General features: G+C 50.8%; 2 protein-coding genes and 2 non-coding genes across 4 annotated transcripts in view; 3 read left to right on the top strand and 1 right to left on the bottom strand.

The window, feature by feature from the left end:
• The window catches only part of RCSD1 (RCSD domain containing 1), a 34,977-nt gene extending 18,343 nt beyond the window's left edge, over positions 1–16,634 (top strand). Inside the window, exons 2-7 of the mRNA XM_074857175.1 lie at positions 6,531–6,638; positions 9,151–9,240; positions 10,587–10,658; positions 11,972–12,175; positions 13,045–13,711; positions 14,571–16,634. Of these exons, the coding sequence (XP_074713276.1) occupies positions 6,531–6,638; positions 9,151–9,240; positions 10,587–10,658; positions 11,972–12,175; positions 13,045–13,698 (1,128 nt within the window). The 3' untranslated portion in view covers positions 13,699–13,711; positions 14,571–16,634. The remainder of the gene's footprint in view (positions 1–6,530; positions 6,639–9,150; positions 9,241–10,586; positions 10,659–11,971; positions 12,176–13,044; positions 13,712–14,570) is intronic.
• A 2,199-nt stretch (positions 16,635–18,833) lies between these two features.
• TRNAP-CGG (transfer RNA proline (anticodon CGG)) lies at positions 18,834–18,905 on the top strand. Its single transcript has one exon. It is a non-coding gene; the product is annotated as a tRNA-Pro (tRNA).
• Positions 18,906–19,445: 540 nt separating this feature from the next.
• Positions 19,446–19,517, bottom strand: TRNAP-AGG (transfer RNA proline (anticodon AGG)). The gene has a single exon. It is a non-coding gene; the product is annotated as a tRNA-Pro (tRNA).
• A 4,754-nt stretch (positions 19,518–24,271) lies between these two features.
• MPZL1 (myelin protein zero like 1) overlaps positions 24,272–27,426 on the top strand; it is a 40,103-nt gene continuing 36,948 nt past the window's right edge. Inside the window, exon 1 of the mRNA XM_074857149.1 lies at positions 24,272–24,400. Within this exon, the coding sequence (XP_074713250.1) occupies positions 24,298–24,400 (103 nt within the window). The 5' untranslated portion in view covers positions 24,272–24,297. The remainder of the gene's footprint in view (positions 24,401–27,426) is intronic.

Here is a 27,426-nt window from a genome sequence, read left to right as displayed (position 1 = left end):
TCTGCTTTAAGGCTAAGACCCACACCCAGAGACCCATTGCAGGTTTCTTTAGATTATCTTCCTTGAACAATAAATGAACCTAGGGGTAGAAAAGCATTGTTTGGTGGTTTGCCCTCTTTGGACACTTGCCCTTGGAACAGGTGCTAAAGATACTCCTACCTGAAGGAAATGTTTTATTACTTCAATTCATGCAGGTATATTACTATTATGTTTTGCATAATTATTGAATATTATTGTGGCCTTTAAAAAGGTAGGACTGGTCTGACACACAGGTGTGTTTGGCTGGTAATGAGATACATTCATGATGCATTCTCCAGAGCATAAGTTCATGTCCTCTCCAGATAGACAGGAACTGTACCTTGGATCACGCACTGTGTGAATATTCAGTGGCCTTTTGCCTCCAGCTGGCCTCAGTGGTTGAATAAAAGATGGGACGGGGAGAAGAGATTAGCTCTTGCCTATGGAAATGGTCACACCAAATTGGTGGGGCAGTATGGGAGGAGCTAGTACAGTCATCACGTCTCCCTTGCTTGATCTGCAAGTGAGTAGGATATCTCCAGTTCACCAAATCCCATCTCTGCAGGGTAGTCTTTTCAGAAGAGAGGCTACAGCACCTCACCACAGGGGTAGGAGACATTCACCCCCCTTCTGCCCCGGGGAGCCCTGCACGGAGGCACGTTCCCCGCTACAGCTTAACGTGTCATTCTCAAAATGCTGTTCAGAAACAGGTATATGAGAAGTTTGAGAATGGCTCTTCTCAGCCAAGCTGACTGTGAATGAGTTCAGTTATGCTGAAAACCAGGCACCTCTATCAGATTAAGGCTGTACTGCTCCCCACTCAAGCTGAGAGTGTGGTATAAGCTTTCCCATGCAGACAAGGCCTATGACCAGCTGGATCCTCAAATCCTACAGCTACCTCACTGAAAAACGAGAAGGGTAGATTTCGAGTCTGGGAAGGTTTGGTGCAGAAAGCATGTCCTTTGCCTTCAGAGGGCTGAGCCAGACAGGGAAGAAGGGTTCTGCAAGAGGCGCCATTCCCTCCTAAAATCCAGTGCCTTGGTGAGGCTTGATGGTTTAATTTTGAAGGAAACCACAGCACTGCTTCCCAGTGTTTTTTGCTGGCCTCCAGGCAGAGTGTGATGATGGTTTATTTTGACTTAAGCAGTTTTCTCCCCACAGATGCGTCCTCCATCCTTCCTTAGCTGAGCAGGTCCTACAGGTGCAGAGCTTTGCCTCTGCCATGCAGCAAGGAAAACCCACTCCCCACCCCCCTGTGCAGCTGCTGCTGTTTGAAGTGGGGCTTCTGGAGGTCTCTGACACAGCATCTGTGGGGCTCTTGTAGATGCTTAACAGAAATTTCTTTCCGATTCACTTGGCTGCCAGTAACGTGCTCCCCGTGACAGCTCACAGGCACTCCCTGGGTTCACAGCCTGTGCTCAGCTGCGTCTCAGGTGGGAAGCAACAGATTGCAAGGTGAAATTCCAGTGCCACAGACCAGAACAGCCTTTACGAGCAGGTGTGCAAAAATATGATTTTTCTGTCACATCAGCCTTCTGAATGGGAGGACACATAAGGATGCAATGTCCTCATGCTCTGGCTGGAGCGGTAAAAGGGAAGTCCTCCCGCCCTGTACTGCAGTCTGCTCCTGCCACCCCTCCATCCCCTCCCACCACGGCAGTGCAAGCGCTTGTTGGGCTGTGCTGTGAACTTGATTGCTGAAATGATCTGGGCTAAAAATAACCTTGTAAAGAGTTAAGGGATGTATTTTTAGCCCAGATCATTTCAGCGATCTAGTTTACAGCACAGCCCCACAAACTCACACTGGTGCAAGGGAGGGGGGAAGGGGCAGAAGGAAAGGTCAAGGGAGAATGATCAGTTGGAAACATAAGCTGTCTTTCTGCCAAAACCAGAACCTTATGAAACTGCACCCCGAAAGCACTGACCCTCTCCTGTTTTCATCTAGCATACTGACAACTGCCTTCTTGTGGCACAGTGTTGGGAGCTGGGTGCTGAGATCACTATTTCTGGATCCTGTTTGTGTAATCAAGACACTAGCCCTGAGCCTCAAATGCCTTATTATGTCTGCCTCTGACACACTATATTTGTCATTATTTTTGCCATATTTGCTTTTGCTGAGGTAGATTATATGTGCAGCAACAAAAAAAACCCCATGAGAGTCATGGGGGAGTTTTGCAGAGCTTGTGAGAGCACAGGGTGCGTGAAGGTGCGGGCATGAGGGACTAGTGAGAGAAGGGGCTGCAGGGAATTGTTCCTGCAAAGCTCTTTAGAAGCAAGGAAGGGATGTGGAGGTCAGGGACTGGCCTCAAAACCATGTCTAGATGCAGCTACATGAGAATAGGGGTGGGAAGTGCACAGGACCAGTACTAAAAAATGTGTAACCGTCACTGGTTTCATAGCTGCTGAATATGCCAGCCTTGCAAGGTGCTGTGGAGGGCTTGCATCTCAGATAAAAGGTGCTCCATCTGGCCAAAATATCCTACCTGCAAAAGCAGAGGATTCATAGGGGAGGGAAGGAGAGTAAGGCAGCACAAATTTCTGCTGTTTTTCAGCTGGTATTTAAGTGCTCCACTGTATGGCAACTAATAGACCTTTAGCCTTTCTTCATCAGCCAAACTAGATGCACAAATCCAAACCTGAACTTCTCCTTCAGTATCTGCCTCTGAGCCACACTGGTACCCTTTCAGACTAGCATTTCCAGAACCACATTATGCACAGTGACAAATCTGGTGGGATGCTAATTCTGTGAGGTAGAGCTTTCAATTGCAGGGAGGTGGATCATGACAAAAACTGCTAGCTGAGGGCTATTGGAGCTAGTTTGGCACCAGTCCCAGCAGGACATTGAAGTTCATCCCCAAAGCCACCTCTGGCTTTCCAGTTTTCCCCAGGAGTCTTTGCAATTTTGATTTCATAAGAGTGTCACTGCAGACACTCCCCACCTGTAGCTTAAATCTGTGATCTTTAAGAAAAGCTCTTTGTGAGTACCCAAACGTGATGCACAGAGAAACTCTTCAATCTCTTTACCTCTTTTCTGTGGGCCTTCAGTATGCACATTCTCTCACCTCATGCCCATGGTGGGTCCACAGGCTCTAGCAGGAGAACTGGCAAATATCATTAAGCCAGGTAATGACACTGCTGTCCTGAGGGGGCCCCTCTGTGAGACGTTATTACTCCCACATCAGGCAGCCTTACTAGCCCTTGCATTTTCTGGCACATTTAATCACCAGTGAAGTTGGGATTGTTCTTCCTCAGTGCTGCCAGAAGGACTGGGTTCAGTTTTAAAAGCAGATGAAGAAAGATGGGGTTGAAAACTATTTTCAAATTTACAAATTTGTTTGGAAGAGGAAAATGAAACCCCTTACACAGAACTTGCTAGTTGCACTTCCTCTTTTGCAGACAGTGCCATGCTTACATTCATGGTACAATTCAATTCCTGTTTTGCTGCTCTGTCTGACATTTTTCAGAATATGCAATGCTTAGACACTTATTTTTACCGAACAGTAAAAGACCTCCGAGTAGCCGTCACCAAATTACTGATGGAGTCAGTCTTTTACCTTAGCTTGCTGGTTTTAGCCCATGCAGGCTGATCACACTTCTCTTCTGAAAAGGAAAAGAATCAGCAGCTGGCTGTAAACAGCACAAAATTAACATCTGAGTAATTTCACCTTTTTTTTGACAAAAAAGAGAAGAGCTGCTCCTCTTCATCATTCATAAAAGTGGTGGGCTATGTCACTGATACAGGAAAAATGACCATGAATGGGAGAGATTGCATTAGTATCACGGGGCAGGAGAGAGCTAGCACTGAGCTCTTGGGTGAGAGAAGCAGACATGTGTCTTAGTCGTGGAAGAGGCCGAGGAATGGTACATGCTCTGAGGTGACAGTGAGAAAGTGAGGCTTCCCACCTTCCACCCAGTGGGAAGGAGACTGCCAGTCTGGCCCCTGGAATTCAGGGTGCCCCTTGCAGGGCAGGGAAGGGAACTTTTTGCATCCAGGTGCCCTGGTACAGCACTTTCCCTTGACTAGAAGACATAGAGCCTGGCACGCCAGCTGGGAAAAAAAAAAAAAAAAAAGAAGCTGTAGAAAAAACTGGATACAGGATAGCAGTGTAATTGCCAGAAAGGATCTGAGAAAGGACTTTTCCTGTTGCAAAATGCGTAGCGTAATCGGAGAGTCTGCAGCTGGCAGTTTCCAGACAACACAGCCCGTGGGCTACTTGTACTAATCTTAGAATGGCATGTTCACTCCTTCCTGCACCCCGGCTTCACGCCGGCAAGACCCACATTGCAATCAATGCCCGCGACCAGCAAAACAAGAAATGCATGGAATCATTCCAGCCTCACAGCTTTGATCCAATCCAAAGAAAGGGAGCTGTGTTTTCAGAGTGTAACTCAAAAAAATAAAAAAAGAAAAAAACAAAAAAGAAAAAAAAACCCACAACCACCCCAAAACAAGAGGTCAAAGAGGCCAAGAGGAAGTACGGTGTCTTTTCTGGGTAAAGGCGAAGGGCTGTGAAAGAAGCTCTTGGAGAAAAAGGGACAATGATGGAGGCAATCCTTCCACCACAGACACAGAGTACCTGCAGCTCCTCAGCCTCAACTAAGTCCTCAGTTCAGGTGTCCGTTCTGCCATGCCCAGGTATCCTGGGAGCCGGTATGCTGAGCCAAACTTCCCAATCCATCCTGCCTTCCCCAGGTTCATTCTTTGCTCTCTCCTCTTTACCGCCTGCCTTCCCTTCATGGCAGGGAACCAGGCTGCAGCTGGGAACCATCTCCCTCCCCACTTAACCCAGCCATCATTTTTCGTGTCCACCAGGTTGCCCTGCTGATCTGCTTACCTCACTGTTTCTTCTGTTCCCCTTATCTGCCACTTCCCCTGCCTGTAATTACTCTAATGAAGGCTGAAAAGATGGGAGAAAGGTACTAGAAGTTCACTAAGAGGAGACAGATCGATATGGCTTTTGTGGCTGGATGCAGGAAAGCTGGTCCGAAGCGTATGGGAAGTGTAACGGGGGAGATGTAGTCAGGATCCTGAAAACAAGGAATGGTAGACATCTACAGGGGCTTGTGGACCTGGAAGAAAGAAGATGGCGTTTATTGGGAGCACTTATTTACAGCTCTCTGAGAAAGGGAAAGGCCCTTTTCCACAATGCAAACAGGCCTTAGCCATGCTGCTCTCTATCAGGTATTTCAGACTAGAGAGTGGTCCAAGATGTGGATGATGAGATGATCCTTAGTGTAACCTCCTCGATTTGCTTTTAATCTAGAAACTAGGAGTCTAAAGAAATTACTTCTTTAATATGATTTCAAGATTCCATAGCTATTTCTCCAGCCCCTGTAGCATGGTGACCCAAAGGAAACGTCCTTATGTGGGCCAGATTGGTGTTTTGAGGGCCTTTCACCTCCAGCGATGCTGAAGGAGTGGTTGTGTCAACAAGACAGCAGGTCCCTCCCAGGCGGGGCGGCGTAAAGGGAGAAGGAAGGGCTCTGCTGGAGCCTTTGGAGAAACAGAAATGTATTCCTCTAGCAATGGTCTTTGGTGAAACTTTCTGACTGAGAAGCAGAAGAGTATTGATGCAGAGGGGTGAGAAGTGTGGTGCTGGTCATGGTGCAGGGAGTGAAGGTATGAGGTTCCTTGCTGATGGTTCGTAGCCTGGTTTGTTGTTTTGAGGTCTCTGCCTCTAACAAAACAAGGATTGTTGGTTAGTTGTTCTCAGTTCCTCTGGTTTGGTTTTCCCTGGCATCAGATACTAGAGATGAAGAACAAAGGTTTCCTTTCATCAACTTTGATTTCAAGGCTTTCTACTCATATTGCTTGATACACATGTAGCAAAGAAAACAAGGTAAATGTGGGATGACACCAGGGCTGTGTGCTGTGGGAAGAGCCACACCATCCAGTCTCCAACAAGCCTCCTGCTTCTCAGCCTGTTGTCGACCCAGGGGAGAGGAAGCTTCTCTCAGCCCTGGTATTTCCTCTCTCCCCCACACCCGCCTGAGTATTTCACTGCCAAAAAAGCAGAACAGCACAGGGACATCCCCAAGCACATGCTGGCTTGCTGTGAGGGCAGCGAATGGCTTCTTGCAGCAGAACCACTGGAAAAGGAAGGGTGCCGGTGACCAGGGCAGTAAAAGAGGGATGGGAGTGCTGAGAGGGTGTATGGGAACATCCTTTACTGCCCCAGTCCATCTGCTCACTGCGAGGAAAAGATGGGGAACAGACACTTGGCTTGAAATACTTAGTTTGCTTCCTGTGAAAAATACTGAGTGTAGGCTCATCAGCTAGAGCTGAAAGGCTCTCTGCATGAATTACTGGTTCTCTGGGATATTTGAAAATGCTGCTAGGTCCTGTCTTCCCAAACCTCTTGCTCTCAGACTGGATGATTGATGCCAGATGTGAGAAGCTCTGTTTAAAGTCCCTGCTTACTCTTGAACTTTATAACACATACGCAGGCTTCTCTCTAGCCTGCTTGCTTTTCCCAGCCTTTGCTCATAACTTGTTGTTCCTGATTTGTCAGAACAGGCCAGCAGAGACTGACTCAGAGGTGGACAAGTCAGCATCACCCTCAGTGGCTCAGCTAGCAGGGAAATTCAAGGAGAAAGCAGCCAATGTCCCTGGAAAAGAGGTAAGGAACTCTGCAGCCACCAGCAGGTAATCAAGTGGGAAATGAGACACTCACCTCTGCCTGTAGAAGTTAGAGCATCAGTGATCTGAGCATGAATCCACCTTGATTTTGAATCTTCACAAAGGATTTGTCTCCTAGTGCAATGCAAGCTATGACAGTATCTTCCATACATTGCCGACTTGTGGACGAGTATTTTGGTAGAGCCATACCTCAGGACAACTAGACACTGTTACTGAGACACTGTAAAGCTTGGTAGGGTACACATATATACCCAACAGGAGCAGGCAGCAATGCATGTATTATCTGGGCTGGCTTTTGTGGGCAGAGGGCAACAATGAATAATAAAATAGCTAATATTGAGCCACGGAAAAAGAAAGCAAACAACAGATTACACGGTGTAGAAGCCAGTGGCAGGTCACCAGCACCTTGTTCACAAAAGGAGAAGGTTTCCTCCAGGTAATTCCTTCTGTATGGGTCTGAGAGAGAAAGCTGTCTCTTTCTTTGCCCTCATTACCTCTTCCCAATGACATTTCAGGCTCTGTGCCTATCTTTACCATGACGAAACTTCATTTTTTTGAAAGCCCACTATGCCAAGCATTACCTCACAAGCTGTCTTTCACAAGATAAGCAAGACACTAGAATATCTCTCTTAGGAAGAAAGGAAAGTCAGAGTGTTTATGGATGGAGGCTGACATTTTAGGAGAGCCCCTTGTATCATGCACTTTTTTTAGAAGCATAAATGCTTACTGGTGACCCTCTTCAGTGAGGGCCCTTTTAAAACTGAATTGCTTCCTTCTGCTGCTCAGCTGATTTCAGCATGTCCCAGGCTGGGCCTAAGGGGATCCTCCCTGTCTTTGGCTGGATGCAATGGTGACCTCTGTCCTGCAGGGCTGGCATGCCACCCTCTATCAGAGGTTCACACTCCCATAGCCAGGCCCCAGGGATCGGAATAGCCAATCTCTTCCCAAGCACTTTTTTTTCCCTCAAGTCACCAGCGCGCCACTCCATCTGTCCCATTACACTCATTTCCTCTTTTTAAGGTATGGGATTTAACTGCACTAAGTCCCTCACCCTTCAGCAGGCAGCAAGTTCCCAGACCTCTCTTGTGTTATCTGCAGACCTCTGCTGCTCCCAAGCCAAGGCAGTGTGGAGGGGCCTCACAGTGGGGGGAAACACATTTTCTCCAGAGACAGAGGAGGACAAAGTTTCCTGTCTTTTCTCTCCACACCATCTGTCACTTCCCCACCAGCTTTCTCAAACTGGCTTCAGATTAATGGCTGAGTGGATAGTCTTTAACCCTTGCTTGACCCATGTCAGCAAAGTGGAACCTATCAACCAGGGAACCTCTGATACAATCATTGTGGCACAGCGCAGCATTTCATGTTGCAAAATGGTGGCATTTCAGTAAGACATGCTATTATTGCTTCCTAGCATGACATAAGGATAAGGGCAGAGCTGCCCTTGGTGCTTAGAGACGCAGCATTGCCATGGCTGGGTACAGCACCACCAGAAGTTAAGTGACATCAAGTCTACAGGTCCTCCAAGACAGCCAACTCTACAGAGGGCAAAGATTCCATAATCCAACTTTCCATATGCCTGCCTGTTAGAAGGTAACAAAATTATCCAAATATTATATTGTGGATATTATCCAAGATCCACAATATTATGCAAGTATTTTGTCTGTTAACCCATAAGAAGTGTGTTAACAGCTTGGCAGGAGACTACAAGCCTGGCATAAAAACAGAGACAGCTTGGCTTCAAGACCAGAGCAGTATCTATGAAGGTGCTGTGCTATGCATCTCTTCCTTCCTAGTGAGCACTCTTGTACTTCTGAGAGCCCTGGGACATTCAGAAGGAATCGGTGTCTGTGCTGTAAAATTGCCTTGTTCCTTCTCCTCTGGAGAATCTGTTTTCTGTCAAACTAAAGGTTACAGCTGAGGACTTGTCTCTGCGAGCTGCTTTTCTTCATTAGAGGGAACCAAATGGGGCTGTAAGGCATGTTGAAAAAGTCAAAATTCCCCTTTTTGCACCTAAAATACATCAGATGCAAAATGACAAAATCATGAACCAGGTAGGCAGCTGAGACTCATTAAAAGGAAATCCTGGTAATAAGACAGGAAAGAGAACAATAACAAGCTTTTCCAGTGTGAGGGGGTTTCCAGCAGGATGCTTTGAAGATGAAGCTTCTGGGCAGGCTTCTCCGCCCTCCACAGCTTAGAAGAGTGTCCTTTGCACAAAGCCTGAAGTGTCGTGGTTTGTGCTGTGGAAAGAGATATAGACCACTTTTCCAGCACTAGGACTGGGCTCAAGATGCTACATGCACACCTAGCATGCTGGCCACATGCCCATATGCTAATATCTTGTGCTGCCTTTGGATGACTCCTTTAGGCAAGTGGAGCCCTGCCATCCAAGCAGGTCACTTACAGAGCATGCCCTTTGGTGCTTGAATTTCACGTCCTTTTTTAAAACACCTGATTTTCCTGCTGCTCAGTTGGTTGTTCTCTTCTCTTAGGTACCACCACATAAGCCAACTCGGAGGAAACCACCATGCTCCCTTCCATTGTATTCCCACAAAACTGAGACAAGTGACAATGATGAGCAAGTGAGTATGAATTTAATAGGGGGACAAGGTCTCTCCTCTCTTCAACTTGTTCTCTCCTGAGACATGAGCTTGGAGGTAGCAGAGGGGTCAGGCTGTGCAGCAAAAGACATCAATTATGTAGCATCAAACCTTCCCCTGCTCACACACACACATACTGACTCAGAGTCAGCTCCACGCTGTTTCCCACTCCTGTAGCACGGATACACATCCCATTTCTACTGCTTTTGTTTTTACCCTTAGAGCACTGACGGATCCACCCAGTTACCACCTTTCAAGTATTTTAAAGCAGGAACTGCTGGCATTTGTTAGATTTGAACAGCGCTTAGCATAGGGAGCATCCATGCTCTTTGTTGCCTTCAGATGAACTCTAGAGTTTAACGGCGTAATAGTTCTGCTCTTGAGATTTTTCCTTCTTCAGAAAAAGGGAATAATTAATCCAGAGTGAAGAGGGGTTTTGCCAGCAATACCCACAGAATATTGTCTTGAGGTGCCCTCCATACAGCACCCTTGAATGAGCAGGTCCCAGTAAGCTGGCTGCTACTCACTAAAGTTTATGCTCAGACCCTTTCCAGTCATTTCCGTCCTTCTGTATTTCAGGGTTTGTGGTCTACCCACCAAATTTCACATTGTCACCTGCCCTTAACAAGGGGGTGGTTCTTCGTTCTTCTTTTCTGACAGCTACAGACTCTTGCTGCCTCCATGCCAAAGGAGCACAAGCTTTAAAATCTTAGATTCCTTCCTTTTCCTTTTAGTTGAAAAAAGCAATATGCCCCTTCTGAAAGCAATGCTCTCCCTTTCTCAAACTGTTTTCAGCCTTTCATAGCTCTACCTTTCCAGCCACTTAGGCCTTTCCTGCCCATACTAACTGGGTACCCTTTAACTCCGTTAGTTACGTGGTGGCAGAAAGTCTTTCCTGTCACAAAAAGTTCACAATGTTTACCAACTTTAAGGCTTGTACCCTTTAAGAGGTAGAATTTTAATCTGTCTGGTCCTGAAATAATACTGGGGGAAACTGTGTCATGAGTTAGATACCTTAGTGAAGGCCATGTAGCTGCAGAACCATTACACATCATCTAACTCAGATGCTCCAGCCAGAAAGCAGACAGTCACCTTTTCTCCCAGAGGAAGGAAACATGTATGTAGAGCCCTATGGTGGCTAGATAACAAAAGGGGAGTGGGGTCAGGAAAGAAGAAAGCAAACTTCTGTGTGAAGACGTTATATGAAGCTTCATTTGCTCCCCTACTAGCACTTTCTGCTTCTCTCTTTCAAGTTTTCTGCCTTCACTGTATTTCCTCTTTTTCACCTACTTTACGGTGACTTTTTCATGTTTCATTTTGTTTTGCAGAAGCGGTCTCCAAATGCTTGCCCCATTCCCAAGGTCAAGGTGAAAAGCTCCCCCATGATTGAAAAGCTGCAGGTAGGTCCTGGAAGAGCCCACACGGCTGCTCCACCAAATTAAAACTGATTGGCATCTGCCATAGCTACTTCCCTTACAGAGCAGCCACAGAGGAAGGGGATCCAGGAGCCAAGGGTGACAGCTAGGTAAACAGGGCAGTGGCCTCACTGATGAGGGCCCAGTCCCACAGTACATAAACAAGGAAGGCAGAGCAGGTCTGGGTATGGTAATCAGCATCAGAAGCAGTCCAGCGATCCTCAGGGATGTCTATAGGTGGGTCGGTGCATGGGCCAGGATCATATGGATCTGTGGGGTACATGGCTGGGCATGGGCACGGCAGCAGCTCAGCTCAGGTGAGGAGCAGAGGCAGGAGCCTCAGTTTAAATGCAGCTCACAAGAGACAGTGAGGGAAACCCTGGCTGAGGCTTCTTTCAGCTCTTTCTTCACAGCAGTCTAAATCAAATTGAATCACCCGCACCTTGTCGGGGAGCTGGCCTTGAGCGCAGGCAGCTGCAGTCGTGGCAGCGGGGAGTGCGCTCTGGGCTCTGGCACTCCCCTGTGCGAGCCTCACCTCGATTCCCCCAGTTACGCACAAACACACCCAGTGCTTCTTGCCCTTTTTGTATCTCCCTGCGGTGCCCAATTCATGCTGCTGAGGGCAGCTCAGCACTGGAGAGCCCATAGACAGAGTGCCCTGCCACTGCCAGCTGCCTCTCCTGGCAGCACGTGCGGCTCCAGAGCTCAATGCCTCCCTGACACAACATAAGCCTATTCATAGCACTGTCCCTCCTAATGCACCCAAGGACATTTGCCTACAAGAGCTTAGTGACAGGCCAGCAGGCAGTGTTTTGCCACAATTAGTCACAAAGCTTGCTTCTTTCCCGGGTCGTCTCGCTCCTCACGACTGCGCAGATCATTCAGAAGAACTGCGGACCAGACTTGAAACTTTGAGGTCAGCTTGGGCACACAGAGGGAAGGTTTAAATCTCAAAGTGATTGCTGGCTGCTTGTTCAGACTTTCTCCCGGCTCATCCACTGTAGACTGTGCAGGGTTGGCTGGGTCACTGGAAAATCCCAAAAGGCCTCAGGATGATAAAAGGGCACGTCCTGAGATCCAGCTGCTGGGGAAGGGCAGATGTCCAGTCATAACTTCTCTGCCCGGACTTGTTTGTTGACAGTGTCACCAGGAGAGACCCATAACCAGAAGGTATGTGGGTTGTGACAGCTGAGAGATGTGGCAGCTCCCGTGGCAAGAGCAAGGGTTCCTCCGCGTGGTCACCGCATGCAGTACACGCCGGTGTCATGTTCGCCCCTGACGCGGATTTTTCTTTGCAGGCCAATCTGGCTTTCGCTCCAGCTGCTCTGCTGCCGGGAGCATCTCCCAAAAGCCCTGGTGTGAAAGGCCTGGTTTCTCCGTTCAGCACCCCTCCCTCAACGCCCAGCAGCCCAGGGGTTCAGTCCCAGCCCAGCGAAGCGAACGAGACGCCGGTCAGCTTTGATCAGCCCCCAGAAGGCACTCAGCTGCAATTCTATAATAAGGTAGAGTATGTGCTAGGATTTCTCCACCACAGCAGGATAAGGCTTGCTTATCCTTTGGGGATGAAAAGGAAGAGGAGGCCATAGCCCTCGGTCCTGCCATATCAGTGTGCATTTGTGGCCAAGGGAGGAGATCTATGTGCCAGGTTTGAAACAGCCTTTCAGTGTAGCTCTGTGGAGTCTCCTCTCTGCCCACCTGCACATGGAGCTTCATGGTCCCTCAGCTCTGGCAGCCTTCCTGGCCAAATGGGTGACAGGAAGGGGTGAAGTGGCAGGACCCAGTCACTTCAGCTCAGCAGTAAGAGGGTGGTTGGTACCTGGGCAGGGAGCGCTGTGAGGAGGGGTTGTCATGTGCCGACAACTGTCAAAGGTGGCTGAGGCGCAGTTTAGGGAGCCACACAGAGCACAGTGGTTTGCCAGGTGTCCCAGCAGAGTGCTCAGAAGTTAAATGGGGAGCTGTGACCTGCATTCACCATCATCAACTGGAGTGCAGACTCTTTCCTCAACCACCAAACTGCCAAGAGTAGAAAAGGCTGAGATATCCAAAGTCAGCAGCATCTGTGTAATGAGTGCAGCGTCCTTGAGCTTAGGGTCTAACTTGGACAAGGAGCCACAGTTTCAATCGGGACAATGATCTCTGGCACCATCTCTACAGAAGAAAATGAGACATATATTAGGAAGCTGCTTGCCCTATACAGTAGTCTCTCAGCAGCAGTGAGCCCTCATCTCTCTACCTCTCAGTAGCAGAGCAGGAAAAGTGAGGCCACCAAGGTAGCAATCAGGTTTCCCATGCTATTTTCCTTTGTTGTGCTTTCCTGCTTTCCAGTACCGCTCTCTTGACTGCTTCAATGTCTGCTTTTCCTGCCTCCAAGGTGCGGACGCGGGGATCGATAAAGCGCAGGCCTCCCTCCAGGAGGTTCCGAAGATCTCTGTCCGAGTACGGAGATGGGGAAGATTTAGGGGTCAATGTCTCCTCTCCAGAAAATGGTGCCAAGGAAGACGGGGATGAGGTGTTTGGGCCCAAGGGCAAGACAGAGGAAGCAGAAACAGGGAGCAAAGAGCAAAAGAAACAGACAGGGTCTGATGAGAAGCCCCCATCAAGGAGAGGATCCAGCAGATCAGAAGATGAAGAAAAAGGGGAAAAACAGGCAGAGGAAATGACTGCTTGCAAGAATAACACAGGGGATACAAAGGAGGAGGAGGAAGTGTGTTGCGGTGCCCCAGGGGAGGAGAACTCTCCCCAGCCTCCCTCTGGAAACAAGGAGGAGAAGGTGTGTGAGGGTCCCCAGGGAGAAGAGCAGCAAGGCAGTGCCTGTGAAAAAGGGGACGAGGAAAAGGGGGACAAGGAGAAGGAAGAAGCTGAAGCTGGAGCTGAAGCAAAGGAGACCAGTGAGAGCACAGACGTACGGAAAACATCAGACACTGAAGAAACACGACTGGCACCTGAACCGCTGCAGGACGCAGTGGGCTTAGACACTGCCAGTGAGCCTTCAACATCAGCCACGCAGGACCGGGGCACAGAGTAACCGTGACACACAGGTAAGACAGATTGGCATGATGATGGCTCCTAAAATACCAGAGGGTTTTGCTTATTAATGAAAATGGCAACTGACAGAACACACCAACATTTTTGCTGTTCCCCACACCTCAGAAGTATCAAATCTCAGGCCTACAGAGACTGCAAGGCAGGGTATTTAAAACAACCAGCCCTCCTGGGTGGTGTTACAGAGAGAGAGAGGATGGAGAAGAAGCAAAGCCTATTCTGGGTTCAGTAAAACGGAGAAGGTCTGCTCACCAGGCACCCTGCTCAACTGCTGTTTTGAAAGCAATTTGAAAGTACATACAGTAAAAAGCACTTTTCCCCAGCAGTAACCATGTATTTACTATCTCAATATGCCTCCATACATATACATATTTATATGTATAGGTGTGCACACACTGTATATATACATGCATACATATATATTCTCTCTCTCTATGTGTTTAGCTTGTTAGCTTTGCCAGGAAAAATAGTGTTTGCACACATGCCAGTTTCATGATCAGCCCTGGAAGCATGCAAACACGGGCCTCTGCCACTTGAAATAAAAGAGGATTTCCACTGGCTAAAGTGGGGCTTGTTCAACGTAGCTTCTTACGTACTCTCTAACCACTGATAACGTAGCCACAGATGCCTGAGGAAATATCGCATTCCACCTCAACCACCTATCCCATCTTCAAATGTCTCCTTGGTTTGGCAAGGAACAACTGAAGGAAGCAGGCTGGTGCTCAGGCTGCAGCTCGCCTTTGCCTCCTAGCACGGAAACTTCCAAAGTACCCCCAGGTCATAGACTCCCCAGCACTGTATTTACTTAGGCCCATGATTATTTTCCATAATTTCCTTACTTTTCCCCTCTGAAAGGACATACCCAATCAGGGCACAGGAGACTTAACATGTGAATAGGAGCCATCTAACCCAATCAAGGTGGAAGCTACTGGAAAACCTTCAGTGGCAGGAGAGGAGCAGAATACGGATATTCCCCGAGGTCCAGACTCATCCCAGAGCAGAGTGGCTGCTCGCTGGCTCTCTGCTTCACACCATCGTATTTTGGGACAGGCTTGCAATCGCTTTGGACTTCAAATCTGAGGTGTTGGCTGACATTCCTCAGCGATATTCGGGGACTGAGAGACCTGAAACATGCTGTCCTGGAGCCGAAAGCCACCACCGCTCCTGGTACCTCTGCTCCTTCATCCTGCTCCAAAACATCTTTTTCTTCTCCCCTGCATTGGTCTTAGATGAAGTTTGTCAGTTACATACATATACGTATGGTGCCTTTTTGGTAGCTTCTTTTGAAATATTTTGGGTTTTCAAATTTCAGTAAATAATGTTTTAACAGTAGGATAAAGTATGTTTTCTCCATATATGCTGTATGGCAGACAATGTGAACCCTGAACACAGGGAAAACTCTTAGGACATTGTTCATAAAGCATAAAATCTCTTTGAAGTGGGGGTCAAGCTGGCTGATCTGTTAAACAGCCAGCCGTGGTAGACAATTTTTCTGTGTGCTTCAACTTTGGGACGTTTTTAGTGCTGGTGGAAAGTAACAACCAACAGATTTGATGCACAGAAAAGATGTACTGCGTTGGTCAACAGGGCAGGTTTTCTTATCCAGCTCTAGGCTCCAGTCCAGATTTAGAAGGGCCGCCTGTCTGTCAGCCTTCCTCACTTCCAGACCCTATCCAATCATTTGATCCTCATTTGAAACTTTCAGTGTGTGTCCACCGAGTACCACCTGTGATAGAAGGCATCCTGGCTTACTGGAAACAGCTGATTAATTTTATGTAGGTCAAAGAAGAGGTCTCAGATGCTGAGTTTCCAGTTGTGTGGCCTGACTGAATGTGAATTGGTGAAGGTCAGCTGGTCAGTCCCTCCTAAGTACTTACGCATTGTCCTACATTTGCATTGACTCTTGGGGCACTAGTTAAGTCATGCGTCTAGGATTTGCTAAGGCAAAAAAGCTTTTCATCGGGAGAGTATTTGTTGCCCATATGAAATAAGTTATTTGGGGAAAGATAGATGATAGTCCCTCACCTGACCAGTTTCCTGACAGTCGTGCTGTATCTGCAATACTGAATAAAAAGCTGCTCTGACTGAAGGCCATGGGGCTCATGTCCACATAGTTCCACATGTGGAATATGGACAAGTCTGGACTCGCTGGAGACAGGGAGCCAAACTTGTCAAAAGCTGAGACAAGGAGCCTGAGCTGTTAGGTGGTGCAAATGGTCAGGGGCCAGCACTTAAGCCTGCCACCAGCCACCTAGTATCCAGCAACACACACACAGCTACAGAGACCAAGGGCAGAACCAGCCAGCTCCTCCTCATCCATCAGAAAGCTCCTCCTAGCAAATGTCAAGTTGAGCAGAGTCGCAGGCTTGGGTTGTCCCTGTCTCTCAGGACAGGCACAAGCATTTTACACAACACAGCCCACATCCGTCCTTGAGTGGGCTCTGCAACACAGCAGTGTTACAAACCCAGTGGCTTTGAAGGATATCCCCTTTCTGTTCACCAGCTCTAAAATCACGAGCAAAGAAGTGGCTCTGTGCCCTGACTTTCTTTTTCCCAGGTGAGAGCACTGAGGTGTCATTTGCTGAGAGCCAGCAGCGTTGACCCTCCTGCATAGCACGGGCTTGTTGGCAAACACGACCCCCATGTCCTTTTGAGCCATGTTGTGGAGCATTGTTGCCTTTGAATCCATTTTAATCTGTTAGAGCTTGTATTCCAGGGCAGGCTGCAATCATTCGCTGTACCCTGTTTCTTCTCTCAGCAGAGTGTCCCATCTGGATGTGAGTGATTGTGCCTTACTGTATATATAGATATATGTGTGCCTGTTTAGAGAATGAGTATGTGTGTCCCAAGCAAGGGAATGGAAATCCGAGGAAGAAACAGAAGAAATAAATGGTGGAATAAAACCAAACCAAACCAAAATCCGTGTGTTTCCTCCTGGGGAGATGAAGGAGCCTGAGGAAGGATGGAGAGAGCTGGCAGCAGCAGACAAAAATAGGGGTGGGATTTCCACTGCCATTGGAACAGTTTAACATTCAATTTTAATTTAACTTGTGGTATTTTTTACTTTTGGGGAACAACAATAACCAATGTGCTTAATCCACAAAGGAAGGTGTTCTCTGGGGCAAGCAGCGACATTGGAGACTGCCTCACTCCCTGCCCCAGCCCTGCAGGTATCATGTATCTAGGAACAGAAGCAAGCAAAGCTATCTAGCCCAGTGCCATTTCTCCAACAGCATCCTTGTTCAGGGGAAGCATAAAAAAACAAGGCGACACACAGTGATCCTTCGTGTGAGGTTTCCCAGCTCCTGGCAATCAACAATTTAGAGACTTTCTATGCCAGAAGTTGCATCACCATCTTTGTCCTTGATGGCTTTACCAAGTTGCAGGAAAAAGGATGCCTGTCTCTCAGCTGAAGGCATCCACACATCCCTCTCAGGGCAATGCTTGCTCAGGCAGCACACAAACCTTGCCGTGTCTGAAGGCCAAGAGAGCAATTTTCAAAAAGACTCTTTGGCCAGTATTAGCATTGTGACACTACACGTGGGCATGTATCCCTGCCCCATCCCTGCTATCAGGAAACATTGGCTTGGGCAGCGTGGTCTTGTATCCACAAGGTGAGCAGAGTCAAAAAGTTTAGACTGAAATGTAGACCACAGCTTGGCTTGGTGTATAGGGTGTACAGACCCATACGTACCTGCCAGATTGCTGAGGCTGGAGCGTGAGGCTGTGTCAGGTGTAAGAACACTGATGGTGGAATAGGCAAATGCCCTCAGCAAGAAATACAATTCATGCAGTTCCTCTGATGTGGATGGTGCCTGAAAGATGAAAAAAAGTAAAAGCACAAACCTTACAGGTCAGAAGACCTTTAAACTGGGGAGGGAACTATGGAAAACAGAGCAAGAATAAAGTGGAAAAAGAAACGCAGCACAAGAGCAAGGAGACTGTTGCGGTTGTATTTGGCTGGGATCATGTTTTTATGGTTATTTTTTGACTGGACAGTGTTTAAACTGTAAGGAAGTGTGGGATGGATAAGGACAGTAAGCAACTACCGATGGGAGAAAGAGGGGTTTTTAGAGATCTGGGATGCAAGGGAGGTGGTACAGAGGTGTGGAAACACGAGGCGGAAACTCGTGGGTGTCAGGCGGCATTAGCAGGATCTACCACATCAGGGACAAAGAAGCGGGGTGCAGCGGGTTCAGTGGGAACGCCGCTGGCTCCCCTGCGTCCCCACACATGGGACACACACTCCCCGCGCCGAGGCGCTTCCCGGACGCCCCAGCCCTTTGCTTTAGCCACCTCCCTTGTCCGGGGAGGCCCCAGAGCCACCCCGGGGACGCTGGCAGGGAACCCCCGGCTGCCCCCACAGGCCCGGTCACCCCAGAGGCCCTGGCTCCACCCGCCTGGGGGCTGCCACGAGAGGGTTCCGACACCGTCGCGTAGGCAGTACGTGTGTGCGCCCTCACCGTCCCCCTGCGGGCAGGAGGCTGCGGGGGGCAGAGGGCCCAGCCTGTCAGACCGCCCGCGCCGGTGAGGGGAGCGGAACCCGCCGCCGCCCGCCCTCCCAACCCGCGGGGCCGCACGGCCGGGCACAGCGCGGGCCGGGATAAACCGAAACCGTTGGAGAAGGGGGTGGGTGTGTCCCGTTCCCCCCTTCCCATCCGCTGAGAATGAGCTCGCCCGGCCTCGAGCTCCGCGGGCCCTGCCTGCGCGCCACACGCGTCGGGAGGAGGAGGAGGAGGAGGAGGAACCGTGTTCCTCCGCCCTTCGGGAGGGCGCAGGAGCGGTGTCTGTGCAGGGGAGCGCCGCGGGCGCGCTGCTCCCCCCGCGGGGTGGGGGGAATCGTCTCCTCCAAACGGAGCCGTAGGGCCGGGGAAGGGCAATGCCAGGGGTGCCCTGGCGGGGGGTGTGGGGGGAACGACCCGGGACACGGAGGGGAGATGGCAGCAGCCTCGGCTGTGGGGGGAGAGCAGCGGTGTGTGCCGAGGCGGCGGGCGGAACCATTCGGAGCTGGGGGGGAGGAACAGACTCACGGAGGCGCTGGCGGTGGGGGGCGGGCGCGGGGCGGGAGGAGGCGGGAAGTGAGTGAAGTGCCGAGCTGGGGAGAGCGCAAGAGAGAGCGGCTCGTTGGTCTAGGGGTATGATTCTCGCTTCGGGTGCGAGAGGTCCCGGGTTCAAATCCCGGACGAGCCCGCTGGGAGAGGGGGTGGCGGCAGCGCCTCCTGTTTTGTTGCCGCGGGTCCCCCCCAACCCTGCCCTTTTTGTGCCTCGGCGCCTGGGGCCCGCCCGCGGCCGAAGGGTGGGCTCGGGGGAAGGAGCCGGAGCCGGGGGCAGCGGGAGGCTCCGCGGGGCTCCGGGGGCACGGCCCGGGGGGGCACGGCGGGAGCCGCCGGGGGAGGGGGGGCACAGGTGGGCCGACGGGGGGGGCAGGAGCCGCCCCGCAGCCCCGTCCCGTCTGGGGTGCGTGGGGTGGGGGCAGGAGCTTTGCGGGGGAACATTTTGGGGAGCGGCGCCCTGTGCGCGGCGAGGAGCGGGCGCGAGACGGGCGGGGCGACCCCCTCCGCGGGAGCTCCTACCGCCGTGCCTCGCACTGTGAGTCCTGCCCGCCGCCCCGCGCGGCCTGCGGGAGCCGCCGCGGCCGGCCCGGGGAGCGCAGCGGCGGGTCGCGGCCGCGGGGCGGGGAAGCCGGGGGAAGGGTGTGAGGGGAGGAAAAAAAATAGAAACAGAAAAGCTGGGCTCGTCCGGGATTTGAACCCGGGACCTCTCGCACCCTAAGCGAGAATCATACCCCTAGACCAACGAGCCGCCATGAAAGACCTTTCCTCTCCCTTCCAGAGGAAGGCTGGAGCGCTGCCCCGCGGCCTTCCCTGCCGCCTCCGCCCCGGCCGTGGGGCTGCCCGCAGCGAGCGGCGGGGCCGGATCGGGCTGCACCGGCGGCTGGAGCTGAATCAGGCTGCGGGTCGCCAGAGGGATGGTCTGCCCGGCCCGGACGCTCTCTTCCACCACAGCCGTGCCTACCGGCTCGTGATGGAGGCGAAGCCCCCAGAAAGGGGCGTTGCGTCTGCGTGAGGCGGCAGCCCGGGGCCAGCCCGCACTCTGGCTCGTCGCAGCAGCCCGCAGGCCGTGGAGGCCGATGTTTCCCCCCTGCCTCAGCCTGGGAGGCCGCGACCCCCCTGGTTGAGCTCAGCCGGTGCCTGCCCAGTCCCGGGGTGCCGGGGAGGGGTGGGTGCGTGGGCCAGCAGCCCGCAAGGAGCGGTCGGGGCTCGCGGGAACCGTGCTTCCCTGTGCCTTGCTGGGACAGCGCACGCAGCTCGGGCTGCAGCCTCTCCTGATTGTTTGCGGTGCCCCGTATTACTGGTGGGGCACATGCGGTGTCGCTGCGCGTGTGTTGCTCTCCAGGTTGCCTCCAATCGCCGTGGCAAACCTACCTACCCTTGTGTGCAAAATCTGCTTCATAGCGTCTAGCCATTTGCCACGGCGGTCGAACCACAAATCCCAATCAAAAGAAGGGAAGTTCATGGTTCGTTTCCATCGTTTAAAACTGTACTACAGCCAAGCAGTGATGACGTTACTTTAGTACCTTACAGGTGGTGATTTTATGCAGACCTGGTTAAACATCAGAGGCTCCTTACAACAAACACTGATGCTGGTCAGGCTACAGGGCAGTGCTACCTTGGCTCTTGTCTCCATACAGTAACAGTCGCTAAATTAATTTTGCCCACGTTCCAAGAAACTGGGGGGAAGGTAGGAAGGAGAGACCAGAAGAATAATTACTCTCATGAGCTTTTTTATATATCAAGGTTATCAAGAATACTTGAGGCTTGAGTTGTTCCTTAGCACCAGTTCAGCACTGGAATAGCTCATCATTAGCATCCGTTTTTCATTATCAGGTTTTGTCAGAACACTTATCCTTGCATAGTGGGTGATCCAAGACATGCTTCATAATCGAATTACGGAAAAACAATTATCAAGCTCTTCAAGTACCACATGCAATTACTCTGCTGCTGGCAGCTCTGAGGTTTGAAAGAACCACTGCATTTTTATTTAACCAGAGTAAACATAAGTGCAGCACTATCTGCCATTCACAATTTCTCCCAGTGTGCAGAGGAAAAAGTCATGTTGTAATAGACACCCAATACTTTCTTTTACAAATACAGCCTTTTTTTTCTTTCTCTCTCATGTTCTTCTCTTACCGTTTCAAAATGAGCATATTGGGTGGGCTATTTTTTGCAGGAATGCATGTCTCTGCACACTAAAAAGTGTCTACTGTACAATTCCTCTAGGTTTGGAGATGCAGGCTAAATAGAAAACAATCAAAACCATTAAAAATGTAAAATCAGTCTGAATATATTTGTTTCTCCTAGAAGATGTTACCCTTATTTTGTTTGACATCATAATCCTGCCTTCTCCCTCTGGCAAGCTACTAGAGAGCTCTCCAGAATAGTAGGATAAAAAAAGGTCTGAATTTCTAACATAAACAGCAACCATGAAAAAATTTATTTAACCTCCTCCCCAGTGACACACACTTTTTCAGATCTTCCTTTTGTGATAAGCAGAAACAAAAAAGACAAAAAAGCGTTTTTCCTTCTCTTGTGGGGCGGAATGCTGATTTTACTGCCTGTGAGAAAGCTCAGAAACCAGTCAGGCAGCTTGACAGCAGCCTGCCAGGAGGCTGCTCTGGCCTCTCTTGCCCCACTGTCTGAGCCGTCGTGCCCTCTCACTGCAGTTTGTCTGACCGGAATGGATTCAGCGTGAAGAAAAGTAACCCCTCTCCATATGCAAACAGAAAAAAATGAGTTTATTGCCAGCTAAACGAGTTGTATTACTAAGAAATTTGATAAATATCAGTATTATCATTAGACAGAGTGTAAAGTTGTATAGCTAGAGGGAAAAAGGATGGCAGCAACTACACCTTTATTTGAGTTACTATCAGTTGTGTGCTGAGTTAAGGACTGGTGTAGTACAGCTTGTAGGCTCTGCATTTAACAGCTTACCCCAAGAAGTGTTCCCAGTTCTTTTTATCATAACCTTAATAGTAACATGTCATAGCATACAAATGCCATATATGTTCCTCAGGACAAATTGAGTTGTTCCAGCACCCCATTTCCTCTGTGGAAATAGCAGAAGACAATAATTTGATCACTACTATCTGGATAAAAAATAGAGCAGATACTGTCCCGAATGTTCTCTGTATTGAACAGCAGTACTGCTACACAGCAAATGGGACAATCGTAGGGCTGTACCCATGACAACGTTATCTCAGCTCTGTCAGGGAAGGGAGTCATTGTAGGAATCCTCTGGCAAGGGACACGTGTGGCTGAATCAGGCTTACTAGTACCTAAAAAGAGAACGCGTGAGCTCTGTGAAGGACAGTAAATTTGAGAGTAAGAAAAAGGATATATTTTTAAAAAAACTTTATGTTGACTATCTTGAAAGTATGTCAAGAAAGATGAAGCTTGGCCTGTTCAGGGGATTGAACATTTTAAAACTCTGCAGTACTGAAAGACCTGAAGGTAAATAGTGAACTCTGGGTACTGAGGTAGAGCACTTCCAGTCACTGAGGGGAGCTGTAAGGGCAAGTGGAGGTTCCGTGGAAAGACCTCTGAGGGAGTTGAGGCAGAAGGGCTTTGGATGAAAGGCTTATCGCTGCGTATCGGTTTCTGCTCCATTTGGAAAGTGGGGATGTTGGTCAGCTGGCTAAAGACTTGCCTGCAAGGGAAGTTAGAGGGACCAAATGAGGTGGCAACAAAACTAGTAATATAATTAGATAATTCCCTGTGATACAAAGAGTTGCCTGTGTTGATCTTTATTCCCAAATACTGACCCTGGATTTCTGATTGCCTGGCTTTCTAGAAAACACATACAATGTTTAGCGAGGAACGTGCTCCAGAGCTTCCCCCTAGGGCGTAAATAATGAATGCATACGCCATTACATTTTAAATGCCATGAGAACTCTTGCATGGCAGCTGGAAAAAAAAACCTGCCTGTGTTTTTGCAGGGGCTTCATTTGTCATGGCCCTCCTCAACATGGCACACGGTAGCAGAGCTTTTCTGTGGCCTCTTTCATCTGCAGAGGCGATTAGGTGGCCGGAGAGAGGCAGAGAAACTGGTGGCACGTGCCCCTGGGAGAGGACCAGCATCCATGGAGCACCGGGCGGGAGCGAACTGAGAACGCTGCGGGCCTCCGAAGCCTCATGGACGCAGTGAGCAACAGCCTTGTGATATGACTAAGCTCGTGCAACCTCTTTAAAATACAGAGCTTAGCAAAAGAAGAAACGCGTGCAAACAGCTTCCCAAAAGAGAGGGAATGAAGCAAGGAGGTAAAGAAGGGTGAAAGCGTGGACTCAGGGCGTCTGTAACAGCAGGAAGTCCAGTCACTGAGCCGGGGGGAAATTCCAAGCAGGTATTTTCAGGCGAAAGGCAAAGGTATACGGTCACGTAGCAGGAGAGCTTCTGAAGGAGCCTGTACTTGCAGGCAACGCACGTCAGAACAGGCTCTGGGGGTTAACGGCGAAGAAGAAGAAGGACATGGGTGGAGGCAGGGGGAACCCACCCTTGCCGGCTCTGTAAGCCTGCAGCAGTGCTCTCCCGCTTCCCCAGCCGCTGGGGACAGGCGCTCGGGAAGCACACTCGTTAGCCAGCCTGCACACTCGTTAGCCAGCGCTGCAGCGTGCACCTGGGCACAGCAGCTTGCCAAGGCCTGGTCAGAAGCTGGGGCGCTGAAGGAGCGCTGTGGGCTGCTCCCGCTGCCCTTTCTCCTTGGGAAACCAGGCCTGGCAACACTCAGCAAGGGATTCACATCGCTGAGCGCGACCAAGCTGAACCCTGCTGCCGCCCTTGTAGGCCGCGACAGGCCCGCCGCTCGCGTGTGGGTTTGACTAACAAACGCACGACTCCGTTTGCGCCACCGTCAGTTATTTTCCGTATTTTTAAATGTAAAATAGGGAGACGGCTAGCGTGCCTCCAGAGGGACACGGGCGGTTAACTCTCGGCAGCCCCTAAGCCTGAGGCGAGGCCATTTGGCGCTGGGCTGCCTCTGGCGCCCTCGCCGCCTCCGGGCCGGCGGGCGCGGTCCAGGCGCGGTAGGACAGGCGGGCGGAGCGCGGGCTGCCCGCAGAGGCCGAAGCGTTTGCCGGCAGCGAGACCCGCCGTTTCCAGGCCTCCCCCGCTGCCAGCACGGCTGGGGACGCCGCCGCCGCCATGACGGCGCTCCTGCGCCCGGGTCTCCCCGCCTTCATTGGACCGGGGGCGGCCCCCGGGCTCGGCCACAGCGCGCCCGCGACCACACCGCCACAGCACCACCCGCCGGGGGCGTGGCGGAGGGGAGAGACGCCCCGGCTCGGGGGGCGGGCCAGTGCGATCCCTGTCCGGATAGGGCGTCCGGGCCTGGCGGATCGCTTCTCTGGCCAATCCGCGGCGAGGAGCGGGGCAGCGCCGGGGCGGGGCCGAGGGGGTACGCGGGGGGTGTGTGCGAGTGACGGCTGCGAGGCCCTATCCCGGCGAGGGCAGGGGGCTGCGGGGCGCCGGGGGGCGGGCCCGCGGCCGGGGGCGGACAATGGGGGCGCGGGGAGGTGGCGGCAGGAAGATGGCAGCGGCCGGAGGCATCGCGGGGCGTTCGGCGGCCGCCGCTCCCGCGCGGCTCCCCTGCTTGGCGTGGCTGCTGGCCGCCGCCGCCGCGCTGACCGCCGGTGAGTGAGTGAGTGAGTGAGTGAGTGAGTGCGAGCGGGCCGGCCGCCGCTTATCCCCCCGGGGCTGCGCTTGTAGCCTGGGCGGATCTTGGTGCGGCGCGGGGAGCTGCCCTGCCCGGCCCGACCCGGCCTGGCCCGGCCCGGCCCGGCCCGAGGCGCGGCAGGCGGCGGCGGGCCGGGCTCGTCGGGCCGGGTCGGGCCCGGCGGGGGCCGCCGATCGGCGCTGGGGAGAGGGGCCGGCCCGGCACGTGGAGGCGCCGCCGGGCCCTCGGGGACGAGGCGGGCGGCGGGGCGGCCCTGTCCCGGCCCGCACTTCCACGGCTTGGGGCGGGGGGTGTGTGGGGCCAGCCGGTTCGCCCCTTTAAATCCCGTTCCCGATCGTCGCCGCTGGGTCACCGGAACGGGGGGCGATTCCGCGGGGCTGGGACCAACGTGGCGGGTGAGTTTCCCGCGTGGCTGCGGGAGCCTGCTCGTTCCCCTTCCCGGGCGCCCGCGGGACGGGCGGCGTGTCCAGGCGCGCTGTGCTGCCCGGCTTCCCGAGGGACTAGGAGGCCTGTCCCCGGGGGGGAAGGGGCGGTGTGGCCGTCCCGTCCCGTCCCCGTGTCCCCCCCGCCGCACAGCTTGCGCCCCCCAGGGTGCCGGCGTGGCCGGGGCCCGGCGGTGCCACGGGTGCCACGGGCGTGAGGCGTGGTGGCCCTGTAGCAGCGCTTGCCAGTTTTTTCTTGGTTGGTTTCGAAGTCAGAGGACGCGAGTCGGCTTCGCTGAGGAAAGGCAGAGCGCGGCGTGGAGGTGACCGGCAAATGGGGAAGCTGGAGCTGTGGTAAATGCCTTGGAAAACACCTTTGATTTGGTCAGTGGGGAAGTGTTTGGGTGGAGGAGTAATTACATCAGCTGCAGTGAAGTGCTTATGACTCCTGTAGGTGGAGAATAAGTACGAGGCTATGGAGAGGTAGAAACAGCAAGGGTCATGCTGGACTTTGCTGTGGCTCGTATTCTTACAGGGCAAAGAGTTCTATGTTTCGTGTATCATTCTGAAATGAAAAGGTCATACACGTTTCTCAGGGTAGCTCAGTGTGTCGATACCAGGCGTGGACAATGATGCTGTGGCACTTGGAGATATTTTTGGTTGGCAATACTTGCTTAGTGGGTAAAACTTTGCAAAGTATTTCAATAGGAGTCATTAAATGATGCCTTCTCAGTTCATATGTCTGGAAAACTGTGTAAAACTGTAAGTCCGTCTGGAAAGAGGTTTAATAAGGAGCTGTGCTGAGTGGTAAGAAACTTAAAACTTATTTCCAAATTGCATTGTTCGGATTTGTTTAAGATTACTGCATTTTGCAATAAACATAAGTAGTGATCACTAAGGCTTCCTGTGTATCTTCAGAGACAGCCTTAATATTTAGAGTTAAGTAGGTAGATATGATATATACATAGCTCACAGTAAAACTAAGTTCTTTGAAAATAAATACGGAGACAAGAAAGGAAGGAAGCATATTTCCCCTGACCACAACAAAAGGTACAACTACAGTAATGCTATGAGTAGCTGGGAGTAGTAGATCATTCAACGAAGTCTGAGGTATGTAACCAAATATAGTATCTTAAAACCAAGCAAAGCTGCAAGATACTCTTTTGGAAGAGACCCTCCCCAGGGTGGAGACTATTTTAAAAGTGAGATTGCAATTTAAAGGAATAAACGGATGTTGAAATCACTATCTTGTCTGTGTTGAACTGCATTTGTGTTCCCATCTCTACAACTGTTGATTTTTTTTTTTTTTTTTTCTAACTCCAAATCAGAAGTTATTCCAATGTTGGCTGCTTCTCTCTGTGCTTATACTGCACATCCTTAATCAGTCTGTCTGATTTGAAAAGGCACTTTTATATTTTTTGTCCATGTGTGGAGTTGGCACAAGGTTTACATCTTTGCACAGGAATAAGTGACCAGAGTGCAGGCTCTTCAGCTCTTTTGCATATGCAAAGTAGTTTGGTGACTGGTAGGGAAAAGCTGACCTTCTCTAGAGTTTAGGGTTGTAAGGACTCCTGTGTAAGAAATACTCTGCCTTTCGGCTTGTGTGTGTCGTTCTGGTTCCTGCAGTTTTTCAAGGATCCTCTTTTGATTCCCTTTCCTCATGCTGGGTTTTCATCTAGCGAGAGGTTCAGAAATCAAAAATTGCCAAGTAAAAGGACAAGGGCATAAGTGACACTTTCAGAGGGCTGTTGCTGCTCAATTGCTCGGATGTGATATGTGGCTGGGTAACACGCTGCATAGCTTGGCTACCATGGTTTGTGGCTCCTCTTCATATGCTTGATGGCAGCCCTGTTTCCTGTGGCAAATAACCTGCAGTGAGACAGAAATACTACTTAGGGGACTGTGTTGTACAGGCCTGGTTTAACATCGCAGTCGGCTTTTCCAAGCCAAGCAGGTCACTGTTGCTTCGTGGCAAAGTACAGATAACGGGTTTTAAGCTTATTTTCTTGTGTGCACCTGCATGCGCGCATTAGAAGTTCCTCTTGCTTGTTTATGCTCTGTCATCTGAAAACCCCATTGCTTCATTTACTTGTAAGAATGAAGGATCCTTGTCAAATGTGCTGTTTGTGATCCTGTGGACATCTGTGGCCTAAGTAGTTAATCTATGTATAATCTCTTGTATGGGTGGGTGAGCCTTGAACAATTAGTCAAGAGTATCAAGAAAATGGATTATTTTGTATTCCTGAATGTGTAAGCCATGTCAGCATCACTTAAAGTGATACAGTGTCAGTGTTGAACGTGAGGGTGGTGCCTGATTGCTTCTGAAAGTCTCAAGGAATGTCTAGACATTACCAGAAAGAATATTACTGATATTTCTACTATTCTTTTTGATGCCAACAAAGCCTGATCTTTTTTTTTTTTTTTTCTTTCTCCTACTATCACTTTTATATGCACTCACATACATGTGCACACACACACACAGGTCAGCAACAAGCAGAGGAGTGTTGAGATGTGAAATAGCTCAGGTGCCTACTACTGTGTTGAGCTCACCTGTGCCTCT

This window comes from Strix uralensis, chromosome 2, assembly GCF_047716275.1.
Source record: "Strix uralensis isolate ZFMK-TIS-50842 chromosome 2, bStrUra1, whole genome shotgun sequence".
Lineage (NCBI taxonomy): Eukaryota > Metazoa > Chordata > Aves > Strigiformes > Strigidae > Strix > Strix uralensis.
This window is presented reverse-complemented; position numbering and strand designations above follow the sequence as displayed.